Source organism: Labrus bergylta, chromosome 4, assembly GCF_963930695.1.
Source record: "Labrus bergylta chromosome 4, fLabBer1.1, whole genome shotgun sequence".
In the NCBI taxonomy this organism is placed as follows: Eukaryota; Metazoa; Chordata; class Actinopteri; order Labriformes; family Labridae; genus Labrus; species Labrus bergylta.
Genome location: NC_089198.1, coordinates 5,168,637 through 5,187,154, shown reverse-complemented (window position 1 = coordinate 5,187,154; position 18,518 = coordinate 5,168,637). Strand labels below are relative to the sequence as shown.

General features: G+C 40.9%; 1 protein-coding gene and 1 pseudogene across 1 annotated transcript; both read left to right on the top strand.

The window, feature by feature from the left end:
- Positions 1–1,954: 1,954 nt before the first annotated feature.
- LOC136178988 (tripartite motif-containing protein 16-like) lies at positions 1,955–12,489 on the top strand (annotated as a pseudogene).
- Positions 12,490–15,884: 3,395 nt separating this feature from the next.
- Positions 15,885–18,366, top strand: LOC136178987 (tripartite motif-containing protein 16-like). Its single transcript, XM_065953575.1, has one exon. The coding sequence runs from the start codon at positions 15,992–15,994 to the stop codon at positions 17,678–17,680; it is 1,689 nt and encodes a 562-aa protein (XP_065809647.1). The 5' UTR covers positions 15,885–15,991; the 3' UTR covers positions 17,681–18,366.
- Positions 18,367–18,518: the final 152 nt, after the last annotated feature.

Here is an 18,518-nt window from a genome sequence, read left to right as displayed (position 1 = left end):
TATTGAGGCCTCACTTGGAGACTGAACACGTTTGTATTAGGCCATTAAAAAGGGAAATAAAATATGTTTTTACAAAATTAAACTGTGATAAAAGAAACAAAAAGACAAACTTTTATTCTCTGAGGGATTTAGGGATCAGAGGGTCGCGATTAAGAAGTTCATAGTTGGTTGTCATAGTTAAAACTGTTTTCGAAGGCGGAAGAGTCCTAAAGAATGTGCCTTTGTTCATTTGTTTTTTAAATGATGTTAGATACTCAGGTTATGTCTAAATTTAAAGATTAAAAAATGAGGCATTAATTAGGACAATTTTTGACTTCAATATCTTTGGTAACTGAGACAACCAACAGCAGACGCAATTTTCTTTAAAATCTTCAGTTAACAGGGTCACTTTTAAAACCATAACACGGGTAATACTGGTAATACTTCACGTTTGGTGACGTTTTAAGGAGCTCAACATTTTAAATAACCAAATTTATTGAAGTTAATTTTTAATTCTGCATATAATTCATGATTTAAAATACGATGTTATTGAGAATTAATGCAGTAAGAAAAATAGACTTGTTACTGAATATTGAGGATTTTATATAATATTGTGTACTAAATGAAAAGAACTTGTGAAGGATATAAAAAAAGACATTTAGTGACTGATTTCATAAACTACAACAAGATGTTTTCACACAAAAATTAAGACTGTATTTATTTACACAATAAATAGGGAGTCATACAAAAGAGGGGAGGGTGGGCTAAACGAAAATATAGAAATAACCAAAGAAGAAGAAAACTAAGGAAGGAGGGGTTGCAGACTTCAACATAAGGTACATCATGGAGTCCTGAAGTTCTCTGACAAACATTAAACAAATAATAATCAGGGATTTCTGTTATAATAACAAGAACATTTCGGAACTTTCTGTCCACAAAAAGGCGTCTTCAGTGGTAAACTAGATGGAGCTAAAATATAAGATTCTAGGAGAAACTAGGACAACTCAACTAACGACTCCCATGCGACCATCCTTGATGATTAGCCTACTAATTATCCACAGAGTCGTTTACACCCCCGGTCATCTGTGGGTCATCAGGACCACATATTCCAAGGTGGTACTGGGGCTTCAGTTGTTTTGAGAGATAATTTAAAAAAGCCTTGTACTGCTTTGAAGAAGGTGCAGATCCTGGACAGGAGGGTTGCTTAAGAAGTCATCTATGTTAAAGGTGCACTATGGAGTTTTGGTAGAGAAATGGGAAAGCTGGAGGAGAAATTTACAGATTCTGTGGTATATGTTCATAACTCTATATATATACTGTCCTCAGAGGACTGTTTGAAGATATGCTCTGCAAGAAGTTATGTTGGTGGGCCTGCAACAGTGAAACCGTAACTCTCCTGGTAGCTTTTTAGTTCCAAAAGGCGTTCCAGGGACCCATTTTTCATTTGAATTAAGTTTGTGTATTCAGTTCAGAAAATATGAAATATTTTTTTAACTTCTCCAACTTTCAAAATTCACTACCAAATACATAGTGCACCTTTAAGGTTGAAACCCCATCCCTTAACAAAGGTGGTGGTCTGAGACTCCATCTATAACCAACCTACAATGCTGTTCTTAATTATCTCTCAAAACAACTGAAGCCCCAGTAACACCTTGGAATAAGTGACCCTGATGACCCACAGGTGACCGGGGGTTGTTTACACCTCAAGGCAAAACTAGGACGACTCAGCTAAAGACTCCCATGTGACCATCCTCCATCATTATCATTCTAATGATCCACAGAGGTTTATATTCTAGCTCCTTCTACTGGTTAGTTTACAACTGAAAGAGCCTTTTTGAGGAGAGGTCAAGCGTCTTCAAGACTTTCAACCAAGTCCAATTCCTTTGGATCAAGTTACGATTTTCCGTTTCTACTGAGTTGGTCTGAGCTACTTCATCCAGGATCGATTGCTTCTGTCTGCGCCGCTGTACCAGGGGAACACGTGGTTTTTCCCTCAGACTCCTAACATCTGTTGATGAGTAAACATCACCGACCCACTCTGGATTATTTCTCCACTTTTTCAAGGTATGTTTATGGTTACAAACTCAGCTAATATGTCTGTAATTATTTAAAAGTAAAGAGCTTCCTGACGATGTTATTTTGGTGTTTGAGTGAGAGAGTGTTAAGTTGTGAACAGTAAGTTTGCTAGCCTGTGCTCCGTGCCAGAACACACACACACACACACACACACACACACACACACACACACACACACACACACACACACAGGACAGATGTTAAGGTGTCTTCAGATTTGAGCTTCAGCTAGGCAGAACAATGTTATAAAACGTTTTTATCCGAGTTAACACAAGTTACAGTTTACCTGGGCCCGTTTCAGAAAGCAGGTTTTGTGCAAACACTGAGTAAGTTAACCCTGAAACGAGGGAAACTCAAGAAAGAGGGGCAACTCCAGTAACTTTACCTTTGAGTCAGTTGATATGGTAACTGAGTTACTATGGTAACTGAATCTGTGAACATCACCTGTTCGGGAGCAGGGCTGCATCCAAATTACCAAGTACCTCTTCAATCTGTCAGTAGACAGTACCTACTATCTGCTGTATACTGTTTAGTACCTACTATCTGCTGTATATTGTTTAGTACCTACTATCTGCTGTGTACTGTTTAGTACCTACTATCTGCTGTATACTGTTTAGTACCTACTATCTGCTGTATACTGTTTAGTACCTACTATCTGCTGTGTACTGTTCAGTACCTACTATCTGCTGTATACTGTTTAGTACCTACTATCCGTGCTGTGTACTGTTCAGTACCTACTATCTGCTGTATACTGTTTAGTACCTACTATCTGCTGTGTACTGTTTAGTACCTACTATCTGCTGTGTACTGTTCAGTACCTACTATCCGTGCTGTGTACTGTTTAGTACCTACTATCCGTGCTGTGTACTGTTCAGTACCTACTATCTGCTGTATACTGTTTAGTACCTACTATCTGCTGTGTACTGTTTAGTACCTACTATCTGCTGTATACTGTTCAGTACCTACTATCTGCTGTGTACTGTTTAGTACCTACTATCTGCTGTGTACAGTTCAATACCTACTATCTGCTGTATACTGTTTAGTACCTACTATCTGCTGTGTACTGTTCAGTACCTACTATCTGCTGTATACTGTTCAGTACCTACTATCCGTGCTGTGTACTGTTTAGTACCTACTATCTGCTGTGTACTGTTCAGTACCTACTATCTGCTGTATACTGTTTAGTACCTACTATCTGCTGTGTACTGTTCAGTACCTACTATCTGCTGTATACTGTTTAGTACCTACTATCAGCTGTATACTGTTTAGTACCTACTATCTGCTGTATACTGTTTAGTACCTACTATCTGCTGTGTACTGTTCAGTACCTACTATCTGCTGTATACTGTTTAGTACCTACTATCAGCTGTGTACTGTTTAGTACCTACTATCTGCTGTATACTGTTTAGTACCTACTATCTGCTGTGTACTGTTCAGTACCTACTATCTGCTGTATACTGTTTAGTACCTACTATCTGCTGTGTACTGTTCAGTACCTACTATCTGCTGTATACTGTTTAGTACCTACTATCAGCTGTATACTGTTTAGTACCTACTATCTACTGTATACTGTTTAGTACCTACTATCTGCTGTATACTGTTTAGTACCTACTATCTGCTGTATACTGTTTAGTACCTACTATCTGCTGTGTACTGTTCAGTACCTACTATCTGCTGTATACTGTTTAGTACCTACTATCTGCTGTATACTGTTTAGTACCTACTATCCGTGCTGTATACTGTTTAGTACCTACTATTCAGTAGGCAGATAATTGTTCCCACTTCGTCTGAGTCATTCAGTAAGGAAGTGACGTAATTTACGTTACCCGAACCGGCCGCAACCACCTGTTTTTAATTTTAATTTTTAATTTTTAGCTTTATTCAAGAAGAGTAATGCCCATACAGTGAGGTAAACAAAAACATTATCACAATGTAAATCAAGTAAAAGACAGATTAAATAACTAAATAACATACAGTACAGTACAGGAAAGTACAAATGAAAGACAGTAATATACAGAATATAAAGTAAAATAAACCAATAAAGACACATTTAAATAGTGAAATCATTATTTAAATAGAGGGGGAAAGGTTTTATAATAATGCAGATGTAACAGGTGTTAAAATGCTTTGTCAAAATTATTTATAATTCACCAAAAGGCCGTCCTTTAAGTCAAATTTACATGTTGTCATCTTTTTCAAATATGAATATTTTTATATGCACTTTTGTATTTTATTTTGGAGTTTGTTTTGTTTTGGCGGTCTGCTGTGATGATGTCACATCCTGTAGATTCGCGCTTCTCTCCTCAGACGGCCTGAGACCCCGCTGAGGAGAGGCGAGTGTTTTCATGTGCTCCAGTTCATAAAGTGTTAAAACACGGGGAAAACATGCTAAATAGTGGTTCAACTATACTTCGTTAGGCTCACAGATGTTTTAATAACATGTTAACTGTTGGTTAATGTATTTGAAGAGTTTTATTTGTCGTACAGCACTTAGTTTGTATATGCTAATCAGGCGAACTAGAGCATCCGTGTGGTTTCTCCTTCCCTTTAAAGGTGTGCATGTTGAAGCCCAGTCGTATGAAGTTGCTTTACTGAATGTATTTTATTTTACACAGGTATGTGAGCTCTTTCTTTGTTCTTGTTGTTTACAGATATATTTGATCACAAATTATTTTGTTATTTTAATATAACGTGAAGTGTACAGTATAAGAAGATTAGTTTAGCTGTACATTTTCGGTTTTGACAAAAACACAAAATTGCCACTGTTGAGTAAGAAATAAGCTGAAATAAAATTTATACTTTTTATTTAGTTTTTGTTCTCGTTTATAAAAGAAGGTCACAGCACACCCGTATGCATTGTGTCAGACGGCCTGAGACCCCGCTGAGGAGAGGTGTGCATGTTGAAGCCCAGTCGTATGAAGTTGCTGTACTGAATGTATTTTATTTTACACAGGCAGATGGTGTGAAAATACATTTTATCCAGTTGGCAAGGAAGTTTTTGGTCTTCGTCTCATCATGCACAACACAACGCAGAGACATTATAGTAGCATACGGAGTGTCAGGACAGACCGGCTACACAGACATTTGTTATATTTTCTGTTGTTAATTAAAAGTAGTGATTTCAGTCTGGACTTTAACTCTAGATTAAAAATTGATTCAATTAATCCACGCTTGTTTGTTTTGATTTGGAGGCGGACGTGAAGTGATGATTTACGTTTAATTTTGCACAGCATTGTGGGTGGTAAAATACAATTCATTTCCTAAAAGCACACATCCGATCCATACTGCATGAAACCCGGAAGTTAGTATCCTACAATTCTACAATTCACTTAGCAGACGCTTTTATCCAAAGCGACGTACACCAGAGAGTAAGAACAACACAAGCAAGGAGCTAGAAAAAAGGGAACAATGTCAGTAAGAGCAAACGATCAGCTTTGAGTCTGATTGGACACACAGGTGCTGACAGGAAGTGACCAGAGGCAAAGCACAACATTGAGGGCAGTTCTTGAGAGCTCTAATCAGTAAAGAAACCATCTTATAAGTCATCGTTATCAAACAAAAACAATCGTGACAACCAACATCATCATCAATGATATCGAAGCCATCATCATTAAGTTAGTAGGTATTCATGAAAGAGCTGGGTCTTTAGCTTTTTCTTAAAGGTTCAGAGGGACTCTGCAGATTGAATGGAGTTTGGAAGTTCATTCCACCACCGGGGGGCGACAGAGGAGAAGAGTCTAGTCAGAGACTTAGGACCCTGTTGTGAAGGTTGGATCAGACGCCTTTCATTGGCAAAGCGTAGTGGGCAATAATCGATGCGTGATATCACAAGAGCAGTACCAGGAGCTGTGTAGCGTGTTCTGACAGGTAAGGTCTGATCTTCCTGATGTTGTACAGGGCAAATCAACATGACCGGGCAATCGAGGCTACTTGAACCTTAAAAGTTAGCTGGTCATCAATCATGACACCCAGGTTCCGGGCAGACTTTGTGGGCATGAGTTTGGTTGTTTCAAGCTGGATATTGATCTGTGGTTGCATAGAGGGACTGGCTGGGATGACAAGGAGCTCAGTCTTTGAAAGATTGAGTTGAAGGTGCAGTTCACTCATCCATTTAGAGATATCAGCAAGGCATGATGAGATTCTTGCAGAAACTGTAACATTGTCTGGCGGGAATGACAGGAAGAGCTGGGTATCGTCAGCATAGCAGTGGTATGAGAAGCCATAAGAGCGGATTATTGATTATTGATTATTGAGCTTGTGTATATGGAGAAGGGGACCAAGCACTGACCCTTGAGGTACCCCTGTGGATAAGCTGTGCGCTTTGGACACTTCTCCCTTCCACAACACTCTAAAGCAGGGGCGTCAAACTCAAATACACAGTGGGCCGAAATTTAAAACTGGGTCCATGTCGAGGGCCGTGCATATTCAATATTTATTGAAATAAAGTTATAATGTATTTTTTCACATGTAAACATGAACTTAAGTTTTACTTAAACGTATTGAATCTGAAACAAGTAGCCCAAAGCTAAGGCCTAGTTATTGCCTAAACACAGATCCATTTTCAAAATAAAAGAAACATCAGTGGCATTCATTTCTTATGCCTCTCTTTCTATTTGCAGCTTTTCCAATAACTTCCAATGAAAACATTTCACATCCACAGGCCAACAAACGGCCAAAAACGAATTTCCTTCAATGAAAATCCAAACATACAACTATAAACAGACCATGCCTTGCAGTAGCAAGAGAAAAGTGCAAAAAGGAAACCAAGGCACATAGAAGCTCAGTTTACTGCACTCTGATGCTCTGCTCTAATGCCTGAGCTAGATACTTGACATCTCACTTGACAGCTGAGGAAATCCTCAGGATTGAGTGAAGGTGTTCATTAGTAAGTCGACTCCTATGTGATGTTTTGTTCATCTTCAAAGAGAAAAGTTGTTCACACAGGTATGTGCTGCCAAACATAGAGAGCATTTGAGCAGCTTGGGTGCGCAGCTGGGGCATTGTGTCAGGGATGAAACGTGGAAACTGTGCAGCGCCCACAGAGACATACTTTGCCTTGAGTGTGTCACTACAGATGTGTCGCTGCTCTCATCCACAGCAAGGGAGTATGCAATGAAATCTTTTCCCTTTCCCATCAGCTGTTGTTGTAGATTGGTGGCAAGCTTACATACACGATCAGCAACGGTGTTTCTGCTCAGGCTCACATTTAAAAATGCTTGCCTTTTATCGGGGCAAACGACGTCGCAAACTTTTATCATGCAGTTTTTGACAAATTCTCCCTCGGTAAAGGGCCGGGCTGATTTAGCAATCTCTGCTCCCACAATATAACTAGCCGTTACAGCTGCCTCACTTTGTGATTTGGCTTTTGCGAACATAGTCTGCTGTGACACCAGACTTCTTTTCAACTCCTCTACCTTCTGCAGCTTCTGTTTCATGTTCAGATGTCTGTACTTCCCTTGGTGTCTCGTTTTATAGTGCCGTCTTAAATTATATTCTTTCATTACAGCCACATTGGCTCCGCACACAAGACAAACAACTTTGCCCTTTATATCCGTAAACATATATTCTGCCTCCCATCTCTCTTGAAACCCCCTGTTTTCAAAGTCCACCTTTCGTTTGGCCATCGTTGGGGGAGAGGGACAGGCTGCTAGCTAAACTTCAGGTGACTAAACTGCATGAGGCTGCTGAAGAGTGACAGATGGGGGGAGGAGAGGAAAGAGGCAAGGGCTCTCACACAGCACTGGCTACCAACGCCGTGTGCATTGTGGGACTTAAAGTATTAGCGGTGCGTGTGACATACCGACGGGCTAACTCTCATAGACATTAGATATTATCTGGCGGGCCAAATAAAATTACACGGCGGGCCGGATTTGGCCTGCGGGCCTTGAGTTTGACATGTGTGCTCTAAAGGATCGCCCAGAGAGGTAGGACACGAACCAGCAGAGGGCAGATCCTGAGATGCCAAGTTCAGAGAGCGTGGATAGGAGGATTTGATGGTTGACTGTGTCAAAGGCAGCAGACAGGTCTAGCAGTAGTAGAACTGAGGACTGACCCGCAGCTCGTAGCGATTCTGTTACTGACAGTAGTGTAGTTTCAGTAGAGTGGCCCCGCTTAAAGTCTGACTGATTTGGGTCAAACAGATAGTTTCTGGACAGGAACTCAGAGACTTGCTTAAAGACTGTGCGCTCAAGTATTTTTGACAGAAAGGGCAGAAGAGAAACCGGTCTGTAGTTTTCAACCTGGGCTGGGTTTAGTGTGGGTTTTTTGAGCAGAGGGGTGACCCGAGCTTGCTTGAATGCGGTGGGGAACACACCCGTTGACAGAGAGGAGTTGATGATATGCTTAAGTGCAGCATTAAGCGGAGAGGAAATGGTCTGCAGGAGGCTTGATGGTATTGGGTCCAGAGGACAGGTGGTGGGCCGAGAGTCTAGCGCAAGCTTAGAGACTTCATCCTCAGTTAGAGAGGAGAATGAGTCGAGTGAGGCACTTTTGGTTGGTGCCTTTGGGCTGAGTTGGTCAGGCTCAGAAAACTGGTTACTGATGGTTGCAACCTTTTCAGTAAAATACGAGGCAAACATGTCTGGTGTGAACAGACCGGAGGGTGGAGGAGGAGGTGGTTGAAGCAGTGAGTTAAAAGCAGAAAACATTTTTCTTGTATCTGTGGCATTGCATATCTTGTTCTGATAATATGTTGTCTTGGCCGTTTTCAGGCTGGAGTAGAATAAGACATGTCTTGGCTTATAGTCATTGAGGTCAGCGGACTGTTCGGATTTTTGCCATTTTCTCTCTGCTGACCTCAGCCCTGCTCTTTGCTCTCTTATGACTTCTGTGAGCCATGGGCTAGGGTGGGTTTTGCGAGCGGGTTTGGACACCAGAGGGCAGAGCTTGTTCAGAGATGAGGCTAGTGAGGCTAGTAAGAGTTTATTGAATTTCCAGGTATTAGAAATGAGGATACCTGTACCACCTCCACGTCCAACAGAGAGGGGTGTGTGTGAGAACACTGTGTCAACAGAAAGAGCAGCTGGTGTGACTGTATTTTCTGGATCCAGGTTTCAGTAAGGGCAAGTGCCTGAATGTCTGACATTTTTGCAAGTGCTTGGATGAATTCAGTTTTATTCACAGCAGATTGACAGTTCCAGAGGCCAAAAGTAAATGAAGGGTGGGTAGAAGAGGCTTTCTTAAGCAAAGCCAAGTTGTTAAGATTTCATTGTCTATGACAGATGTGTCTTTTCCTGTTCCCATGAATGACAGAGATTTCTTGTAGCACATGTTGCGTTTAGCAGATGATCAGAGAAAATAGGCAAAGCCGTAGTCGTGGATGCCCGGGACCTTCCTAGTTTTCAGATCAGAGCTTGTTCAGTATCCATACTGAAATGTTCAGTATACTGCTGCGGACCCAAACGATGCATACTGAATGACCACGAAAGTTCAGTATACTGAAACTCCCTATTGAAAAGTACGCACTGCCTACTGAACTGTGGCTATTCGGAAACGGCCCCTGAGTTTCTCAACGTCTCCTCCCCCTTTCAGAGCCAGAAAAGACATTTCATTTCCTCATTCTTTCATTCAGTCCATATCACGCGTGTTAGTTAAAATTCACAGTTTGTCTGAATAAAAATCCAGGATAACAGATAGCTGTGACTAAACTAAATCAGCTTGTATTAAAGTAATTTTTTATTTATATTTATTCAGTCGTCATTGTAAATTAACTGCAGGGTTGCAAACAGGTCCTTTGGGGTTCAGAGTTGCAACAATGCATCTAAAATACACATTTTTATCTTAAATTACATTCATAGTGCTTCAAGGACTTTATCATAAAAGTAAGATCTGTGTGATGATGAATAATATCCCCCCTCCATTCTTCCTGCTCTCAAACACAGCCAGCTGTACACTGACCATATATTTCTTTGTTCCCTCCTTCAGATCTACAGTGTGAGGATGGATGTGACCAACAAGAGCTGACGTTCACTGCTCAAACACATGTTGTGTAGATCAGAGGTCCAACTAGTTACAGTTCTAAGGAGTGAAGGACGATTGTAAAAAAACGAATTCATCACCAAGAGGAGAAATGGCGCAGAAAGGAATTCAGCTGGGTCAGGAATCCCTTTCTTGTTCGATCTGTCTGGATCTCCTGAAGGATCCGGTGACTGTTCCCTGTGGACACAGCTACTGCATGAGGTGCATTAAAAGACACTGGGACGAAGAAGACAACAAGAGAATGTACAGCTGCCCTCAGTGTAGGCAGGACTTCACACAGAGGCCTGTTCTCGGGAAAAACACAGTTTTAGCAGATTTAGTTTAGGAGAAGAAGAAGACTGGACTCCAAGCTGCTCCTGCTGATCACTGCTATGCTGGACCTGAAGATGTGGCCTGTGATGTCTGCACCAGGAGAAAACGTAAAGCTCTTATGTCGTGTCTGCAGTGTCTGGCCTCTTACTGTGAGAAACATCTTCAGCCTCATTATGAAGTACCTCCATTAAAGAAACACAAGCTGATGGAGCCGTCCAAGAAGCTCCAGGAGAACGTCTGCTCTCGTCATGATGAGGTGATGAAGATGTTCTGTCGCACTGATCAGCAGTCTATCTGTTATCTCTGCTCTGTGGATGAACACAAAGGTCACGACACAGTCTCAGCTGCAGCAGAAAGGAGCGAGAGGCAGAGAGAGCTCGGGGTGAGTCGACAGAACATCCAGCAAAGTATCGAGGACGGAGAGAAAGATGTGAAGCTGCTCCAACAGGAGGTGGAGGCTATCAATGGCTCCGCTGATAAAACAGTAGGGAACAGTGAGAAGATCTTCACTGAGCTGATCCGTCTCATGGAGAAAAGACGCTCTGATGTGAAGCAGCAGGTCAGATCCCAGCAGCAAACTGAAGTGAGTCGAGTCAGAGAGCTTCAGGGGAAACTGGAGCAGGAGATCACTGAGCTGAAGAGGAAAGATGCTGAACTGGAGAAGCTCTCAGACACAGAAGATCACAACCAGTTTCTACACGACTACCCCTCACTGTCACCACTCAGTGAATCTACACACTCATCCAGCATCAAGATCCGTCCTCTGAGGTTCTTTGAGGATGTGACAGCAGCTGTGTCAGAAGTCAGAGATAAACTACAGGACGTCCTGAGAGAGAAATGGACAAACATCTCACAGACAGTGAGTGAAGTGGATGTTTTACTGTCAGAACCAGAACCAGAGCCCAAGACCAGAGCTGAGTTCTTAAAATATTCATGTGACATCACACTGGATCCAAACACAGCATACAAATTCCTTTTATTATCTGATGAGAACAGAAAAGCAACAGTAATGTTAGAACAACAGTCTTATTTTCGTCACCCAGACAGATTCACTGATCATGATCAGGTCCTGAGTAAAGAGAGTCTGAGTGGTCGTTGTTACTGGGAAGTGAAGAGGAGTTTGTGTAGCAGTCACATACAAGAATATCAGCAGAACAGGGCTCTCAGATGAATGTCTGTTTGGATGTAATGACAAATCTTGGGCGTTAGATTGTGACAACAACAGTTATAACTTTTGGTACAACGATGTCAGCACTCCTGTCTCAGGTCCTCAGTCCTCCAGAGTAGGAGTGTACCTGGATCACAGAGCAGGTATTCTGTCCTTCTACAGCATCTCTGGAACCATGACTCTCCTCCACAGAGTCCAGACCACATTCACTCAGCCTCTACATGCTGGATTCTGTTTTTTTGGGATTCCTGGAGTCTCTGCTGAGTTGTGTAAACTGAAATAGACAGAAGTCATTAAGGAGACAGATGTTTAACTTGCTGTGTTTTAAATCCTAAACTTGATTTTTATTCACGCTCGTTGCTGAGATCTTATCGTGGTCACCTGTCAATCAAACTTTATGGGCGGTACTTTGACCTCTTCTCGTCTGTTCTGTCAATGTTTGAGTGTCTTTAAGTGACACTCCTTTCTGTGTCTGTTTAGCCGTGGACTCTTTCACTGCTCAGGATGACTTTTGTTCACCTGAACTGACATTTCTCTGTGTGAAAATATCAACGTCTCTCCGCTCTCCATGTTTGATTATTTGTATTCATACATTTATATGCTGTTGTTTCTGTTCTGATTCATGAGTCTGAAGAGAGAGAGCAGCAAACTTTTCTTTAATGTTGATTTTCTCTTCTCACCACTTTGTACATTTGTAGAAAATCTATAAAATCACACTTAAAGAAATGAGTTAGTCAGAATAAATGTTGTTGTTCATATTCAAAGTAAAGTAAAAAATGTCCTCTGAGGTGTTTTAAAAATGTAATCCTCCTGATTAAATCAATAAGGAGATAAATCATAGTTTTCTGTGAGTGGAGATCAAACAAACTGTGTGTATGAAGTGAATGTGTTCATGAAATGATTGAACAAGAGACATTGAACACACTTTACTTATTTGATGTGTAAACAAACTGAAGTTTGACATCCTGAATAAACACATGAACAAAATGTTTTCTTCTCGTCTTCATTGCAGGGTGTCGTAAGAAGCTGATGGAGAGTCAAACTCAGTCACTTTGTTCATGTGTTGGTGTTTAGAGCTGAAGAGCGTCCGTCACTCACTCTCTGTTCTTTCAGCTCTCCTCACTAAAAAAGATTTGCTTTTGAGGAATGAGCAGAGTTTTCTTTAACATTTTGACTTCTAAAAACATTTTGACAGACTTTTCTTTCCTATATTTCCAATGTGTCCTGAATGCAGCATCAGAATCAGAAGAATCAGAATCAGCTTTATTGGCCGCGTATGCTTTCACACTTAAGGAATTTGACTTCATTAAAACGATACTCTCAATGCACAAAAAGGACAACATTAATTTACAACAAGAAACACAATGTAAGCAAAGACTAACACGTACAAGGCTCGATGAGAGAATAGTGCAGTGTTGGGTCGAGCAAACATGCTGAGATAACTTATAATAAAATATATATATATGTAACAGATGAGTTCATTTACTTGAGGAAGAGTTGTAACAGTATTTACATTGAGCGGTGTGATTGATATCAAGGGAGGATAATAATACAGATGCTTTCCTGCAGAGAGTAGAAATCACCACAAGAGGGCGCCTTCATACTGTTAACCAGAGATGTTAAGATCCACTTAAGCACCTGAACTCAGTTTGTGCAGAAGAGAGTGAGAAGAGGTCAAACTACTTAAAGTTATTCACTAATTCCCTCTGGTCTTCATTTATGTACATCTGTCCCTGGATTCTGCTGCCATTCTTCTCCATGTTACCAAGTGTATTTATGTCATTTCTAGTCAACAATACATTAAAAGACACAATCACCTGACAGGTCCAGAAAAACCTCTTCAAGATACAAAATAAAACCTGGATTGCTTTTAATCTGCAAAAATATTGCTGGTTCAGCAAACAAATTTAACTTGTTGTAATGTTAGAAATATGAAGGTAGATATGTTGCAAAATAGGAGAGCTTGTAGAATGTGATGTGAGAAGTTGAAGGAAAAAAAAAGTGAACATGTAAAAATGTTTACTGGTATAAAAAATCCACTACTTTTCTGTCGTGAATCTGCGCTGCTTGAGTTTTGCAACACATTTTGCGAGATGTCTGTAGCAAAACAAATTTGTACTTGTGGAAATACACAAATTCAAGGCAGGTAACGTGTGCATGTCCGTCCCTTAATTCCGTCGTAGCGGAAGCAAAACAAGGAACTTTAGTGCCACATAGAAACAGAAAGATTTTAACAGTGTTTTTAACCTTTTAGCTTAACATACATGAATTATTATTTATTTATTTATCGAATTCATGAAATGATGACAATATGAAATCATTTATGAGTCATGAACTTAAAGTTTTATGTAACAGCACTTCAAGTATAAACACTATAACGACTCAAGTTACTTTTAAGAAGAAACAAAATAATTCGCAAGGGATTGTGGGATAGGTAGTCAACAATAGTAGGACAAAAATTATGTACACAGTCTTGTATCTTTGCCTTTTTCTCAGTTTTTTCGATGCCGTTTTGGCGCCGAATTAAATGTACTATAGTCAGGAGTATTGAGGTGGCTGGTCGTCTTGGTTTCAGTCACCAATCTCTTGATAAAATAATTTTGTGAAAAATCAATGGAGGATTTGAATGGGAAAATTTACTTCTGATTGGCCAATTCCCCCCACATGCAGACACACAGCGAGGGGAGGGGGGAGGAGGGAGGGGGAGGGGGAGGAGGGAGGGGGAGGGGGCCTTTCTACAAGTACAAATTTGTTTTGCTACAGACATCTCGCAAAATGTGTTGCAAAACTCAAGCAGCGCAGATTCACGACAGAAAAGTAGTGGATTTTTTATACAAGTAAACATTTTTACATGTTCACTTTTTTTTCTTCAACTTCTCACATCACATTCTACAAGCTCTCCTATTTTGCAACATATCTACCTTCATGTAAAAGGTGTCATCAAGTCAAATTTGCATAAACATATTATTTTCACTTTTTACAAGCAGTTCAGACCTTTATTTATTTTTAGTTATATACCTTGAAATAAGATGTTTATCTGGACTTTTCAGGTGACAATGGTTTACAATAAGTGTATTGAGATACTTTGATGTTATCAGCCTTCTTAGTAAGATTTTAGTGTTAATAGAGGCCTCACTTGGAGACTGAACCAGCTTATTTTAGGCATTACAAAATAATATATTAAATAATTAAAAAGTCGAGTTTTCAGGGAAATAAAATACATTTTCACAAAATTAAACTGAGATAAAAGTAAACACAAAAAACTTTCATTCACTCAGGGATTTAGGGATTAAAGGGTCGCGTATAAGAAGTTCCTCTCTTCACTCAGAGTGATGGACGAGTGAGCGGCAAACCTACCGACATATATGAGAGAAAATAACAATAACCATCGTGATATCAACAGAAAAGACAGATGTAGATTGATAAAAGTAGAAATATAAGCTCAGAAAATGATAAAGAGTGAAATATAGAGTCATCATGGAGCGGTTATTTTTATATTTTAAATATAGCTAATAAATGTAAAGAAAAGGCAGGCGTGGTTAAAGCTCTCAACATGGGAACAAGAAGGTATGATTTAGAGCTGTAACATAAGCCCATCGTTCTTTCAGTAAGCGCCGGCTGTCACAGAAACAGCCTATGAGTCACTTAGTTGCTGCTGGCTGCTGTTTTCTATTCTTGATTCTAATAAAATTTAATTCACTAACTAGTTACGACTCGCTTTTGCTGTTTGTGTGAGAAGCTTCAAATCAATGTGAGCATGAGAAGAATGCCAGTCTGTCCTTGGTCAGCCCCGCCGTGCATGCTCTGAGCGTGACAGAGTGTGGAGGCGGGGAGCAGGCTTCAGTGTTGCATACATACAAGCAGAATATTTGAAGACAAGAGGAAGAATTGCATTTATCTGCACAGAGAGGGCTCATCGTCATCACAAGCTGCTTCAGAAAACACCGGTGGCAGCAAAGTGACGCCTGCACAGTAAGCATTACAAATACGTTTCCCAGCATGCAACACAGACATTTATGAGTTTAATGAATGACTTTCATGAAGCCTGCATTACACTTTCACAACAGAGCAACCTCTAAGCTGCTGTACAAACAACATGCAGTACTGGGGGCAGAAAGCCTTCTCCAAACCCTCCGATTCAAAGAAGAGTTCATCTTGTAAAATCTGAAATGAGAAGTGTTTTTAAAAGAGAAATGTTCTCTGTTGTAAACAAGTCTCTCTCTCTCTCACCGCTCCTCTTCCTGGAATGAAGCACAGCTTGATAACCCCTCCCTCTTCTTCCTGCTCTCAAACACAGCCAGCTCCACTCTGACTCTATATTTCCTTGTTTCCTCCCCTTTAGATCTACAAGTTGAGGATGGGTGTTACCAACAAGAGCTGACGTTCACTGAACAAACACATGCTGTGCAGATCAGAGGTGGAGCTAGTTTGATTTCTCAGGAAGAGAAACTCAGACAGTCGTTGTTACAGAGAGGAGAAATGGCACAGAAAGGAGTTCAGCTGGGTCAGGAAACCCTTTCTTGTTCGATCTGTCTGGATCTCCTGAAGGATCCGGTGACTGTTCCCTGTGGACATAGTTACTGTATGAAGTGTATTAAAAGCCACTGGGATACAGAGGTTGAGAAGAGAGTCTACAGCTGCCCTCAGTGTAGGCAGGACTTCACACCGAGGCCTGTCCTCAGGAAAAGCACCATGTTAGCAGATTTAGTGGAGAAGCTGAAGAAGACTGGACTCCAAGCTGCTCCTGCTGATCACTGCTATGCTGGATCTGAAGATGTGGCCTGTGATGTCTGCACCGGGAGGAAACTGAAAGCCTGTAAGTCCTGTCTGCAGTGTCTAGCCTCTTACTGTGAGAAACACCTCCAGTCTCATTTTGAAGCAGCTCCATTAAAGAAACACAAGCTGGTGGAGCCCTCCAAGAAGCTCCAGGAGAACGTCTGCTCTCGTCATAATGAGGAGATGAAAGTATTTTGTCGTACTGATCAGCAGTCTATCTGTCTCCTCTGTTTAATGGATGAACACAAAGGTCATGACACAGTCTCAGCTGCAGCAGAATGGAGCGAGAGGCAGAGAGAGCTCGAGGTGAGTCAGCAAAACATCAGGCAGAGAATCCAGGACAGAGAGAAAGATGTGAAGCTGCTCCAACAGGAGGTGGAGGCTATCAATGGCTCTGCTGATAAAACAGTGGGGAACAGTGAGAAGATCTTCACTGAGCTGATCCGTCTCATGGAGAAAAGACGCTCTGATGTGAAGCAGCAGGTCAGATCCCAGCAGCAAACTGAAGTGAGTCGAGTCAGAGAGCTTCAGGAGAAGCTGGAGCAGGAGATCACTGAGCTGAAGAGGAAAGATGCTGAACTGGAGAAGCTCTCACACACAGAAGATCACAACCAGTTTCTACACGACTACCCCTCACTGTCACCACTCAGTGAATCTACACACTCATCCAGCATCAAGATCCGTCCTCTGAGGTTCTTTGAGGCTGTGACAACGGCTGTGTCAGAAGTCAGAGATAAACTACAGGACGTCCTGAGAGAGAAATGGACAAACATCTCACAGACAGTGACTGAAGTGGATGTTTTACTGTCAGAACCAGAACCAGAACCAGAGCCCAAGACCAGAGCTGAGTTCTTAAAATATTCACGTGACATCACACTGGATCCAAACACAGCACACACACTGCTGTTATTATCTAAGAGGAACAGAAAAGTAACATTAATGAGTGAAGAACAGTCTTATTCTAGTCACCCAGACAGATTCACTGAATACTGGCAGGTCCTGAGTAAAGAGAGTCTGATGGGTCGTTGTTACTGGGAAGTGGAGAGGAGAGGAGAGGGAGTTTATGTAGCAGTCACATACAAGAATATCAGCAGAGCAGGGAGCTCAGATGAATGTTTGTTTGGATGTAATGACAAATCTTGGAGGTTAGATTGTGACAGCAACAGTTATGACTTTTATTACAACAATGTCAGGACTCCTGTCTCAGGTCCTCAGTCCTCCAGAGTAGGAGTGTACCTGGATCACAGAGCAGGTATTCTGTCCTTCTACAGCATCTCTAAAACCATGACTCTCCTCCACAGAGTCCAGACCACATTCACTCAGCCTCTACATGCTGGACTCAGGTTTGTTTATTCTTTTGGAGACTCTGCTGAGTTGTGTAAACTGAAATAGACTGAAGTCATTAAGGAGACAGATGTTTAACTTGCTGTGTTTTAAATCTTCAACTTGATTTTTATTCATGCTCGTTGCTGAGATCTGATCATCGTCACCTGTCAATCAAACTTTATGGGCGGTACTTTGACCTCTTCTCGTCTGTTCTGTAAATGTTTGAGTGTCTTTAAGTGACACTCCTTCCTGTGTCTGTTTAGCCGTGGACTCTTTCACTGCTCAGGATGACTTTTGTTCACCTGAACTGACATTTCTCTGCGTGAAAATATCAACTTCTCTCCGCTCTCCATGTTTGATTATTTGTATTCATACATTTATATGCTGTTGTTTCTGTTCTGATTCATGAGTCTGAAGAGAGAGAGCAGCAAACTTTTCTTTAATGTTGATTTTCTCTTCTCACCACTTTGTACATTTGTAGAAAATCTATAAAATCACACTTAAAGAAATGAGTTAGTCAGAATAAATGTTGTTGTTCATATTCAAAGTAAAGTAAAAAATGTCCTCTGAGGTGTTTTAAAAATGTAATCCTCCTGATTAAATCAATAAGGAGATAAATCATCGTTTTCTGTGAGTGGAGATCAAACAAACTGTGTGTATGAAGTGAATGTGTTCATGAAATGATTGAACAAGAGACATTGAACACACTTTACTGATTTGATGTGTAAACAAACTGAAGTTTGACATCCTGAATAAACACATGAACAAAATGTTTTCTTCTCGTCTTCATTGCAGGGTGTCGTAAGAAGCTGATGGAGAGTCAAACTCAGTCACTTTGTTCATGTGTTGGTGTTTAGAGCTGAAGAGCGTCCGTCACTCACTCTCTGTTCTTTCAGCTCTCCTC

Coding starts and splice junctions, on each gene's coding strand:
- LOC136178987 (XM_065953575.1), top strand. CDS start 15,992: ATGGCACAGAAAGGAGTTCAGCTGGGTCAGGAAACCCTTTCTTGTTCG.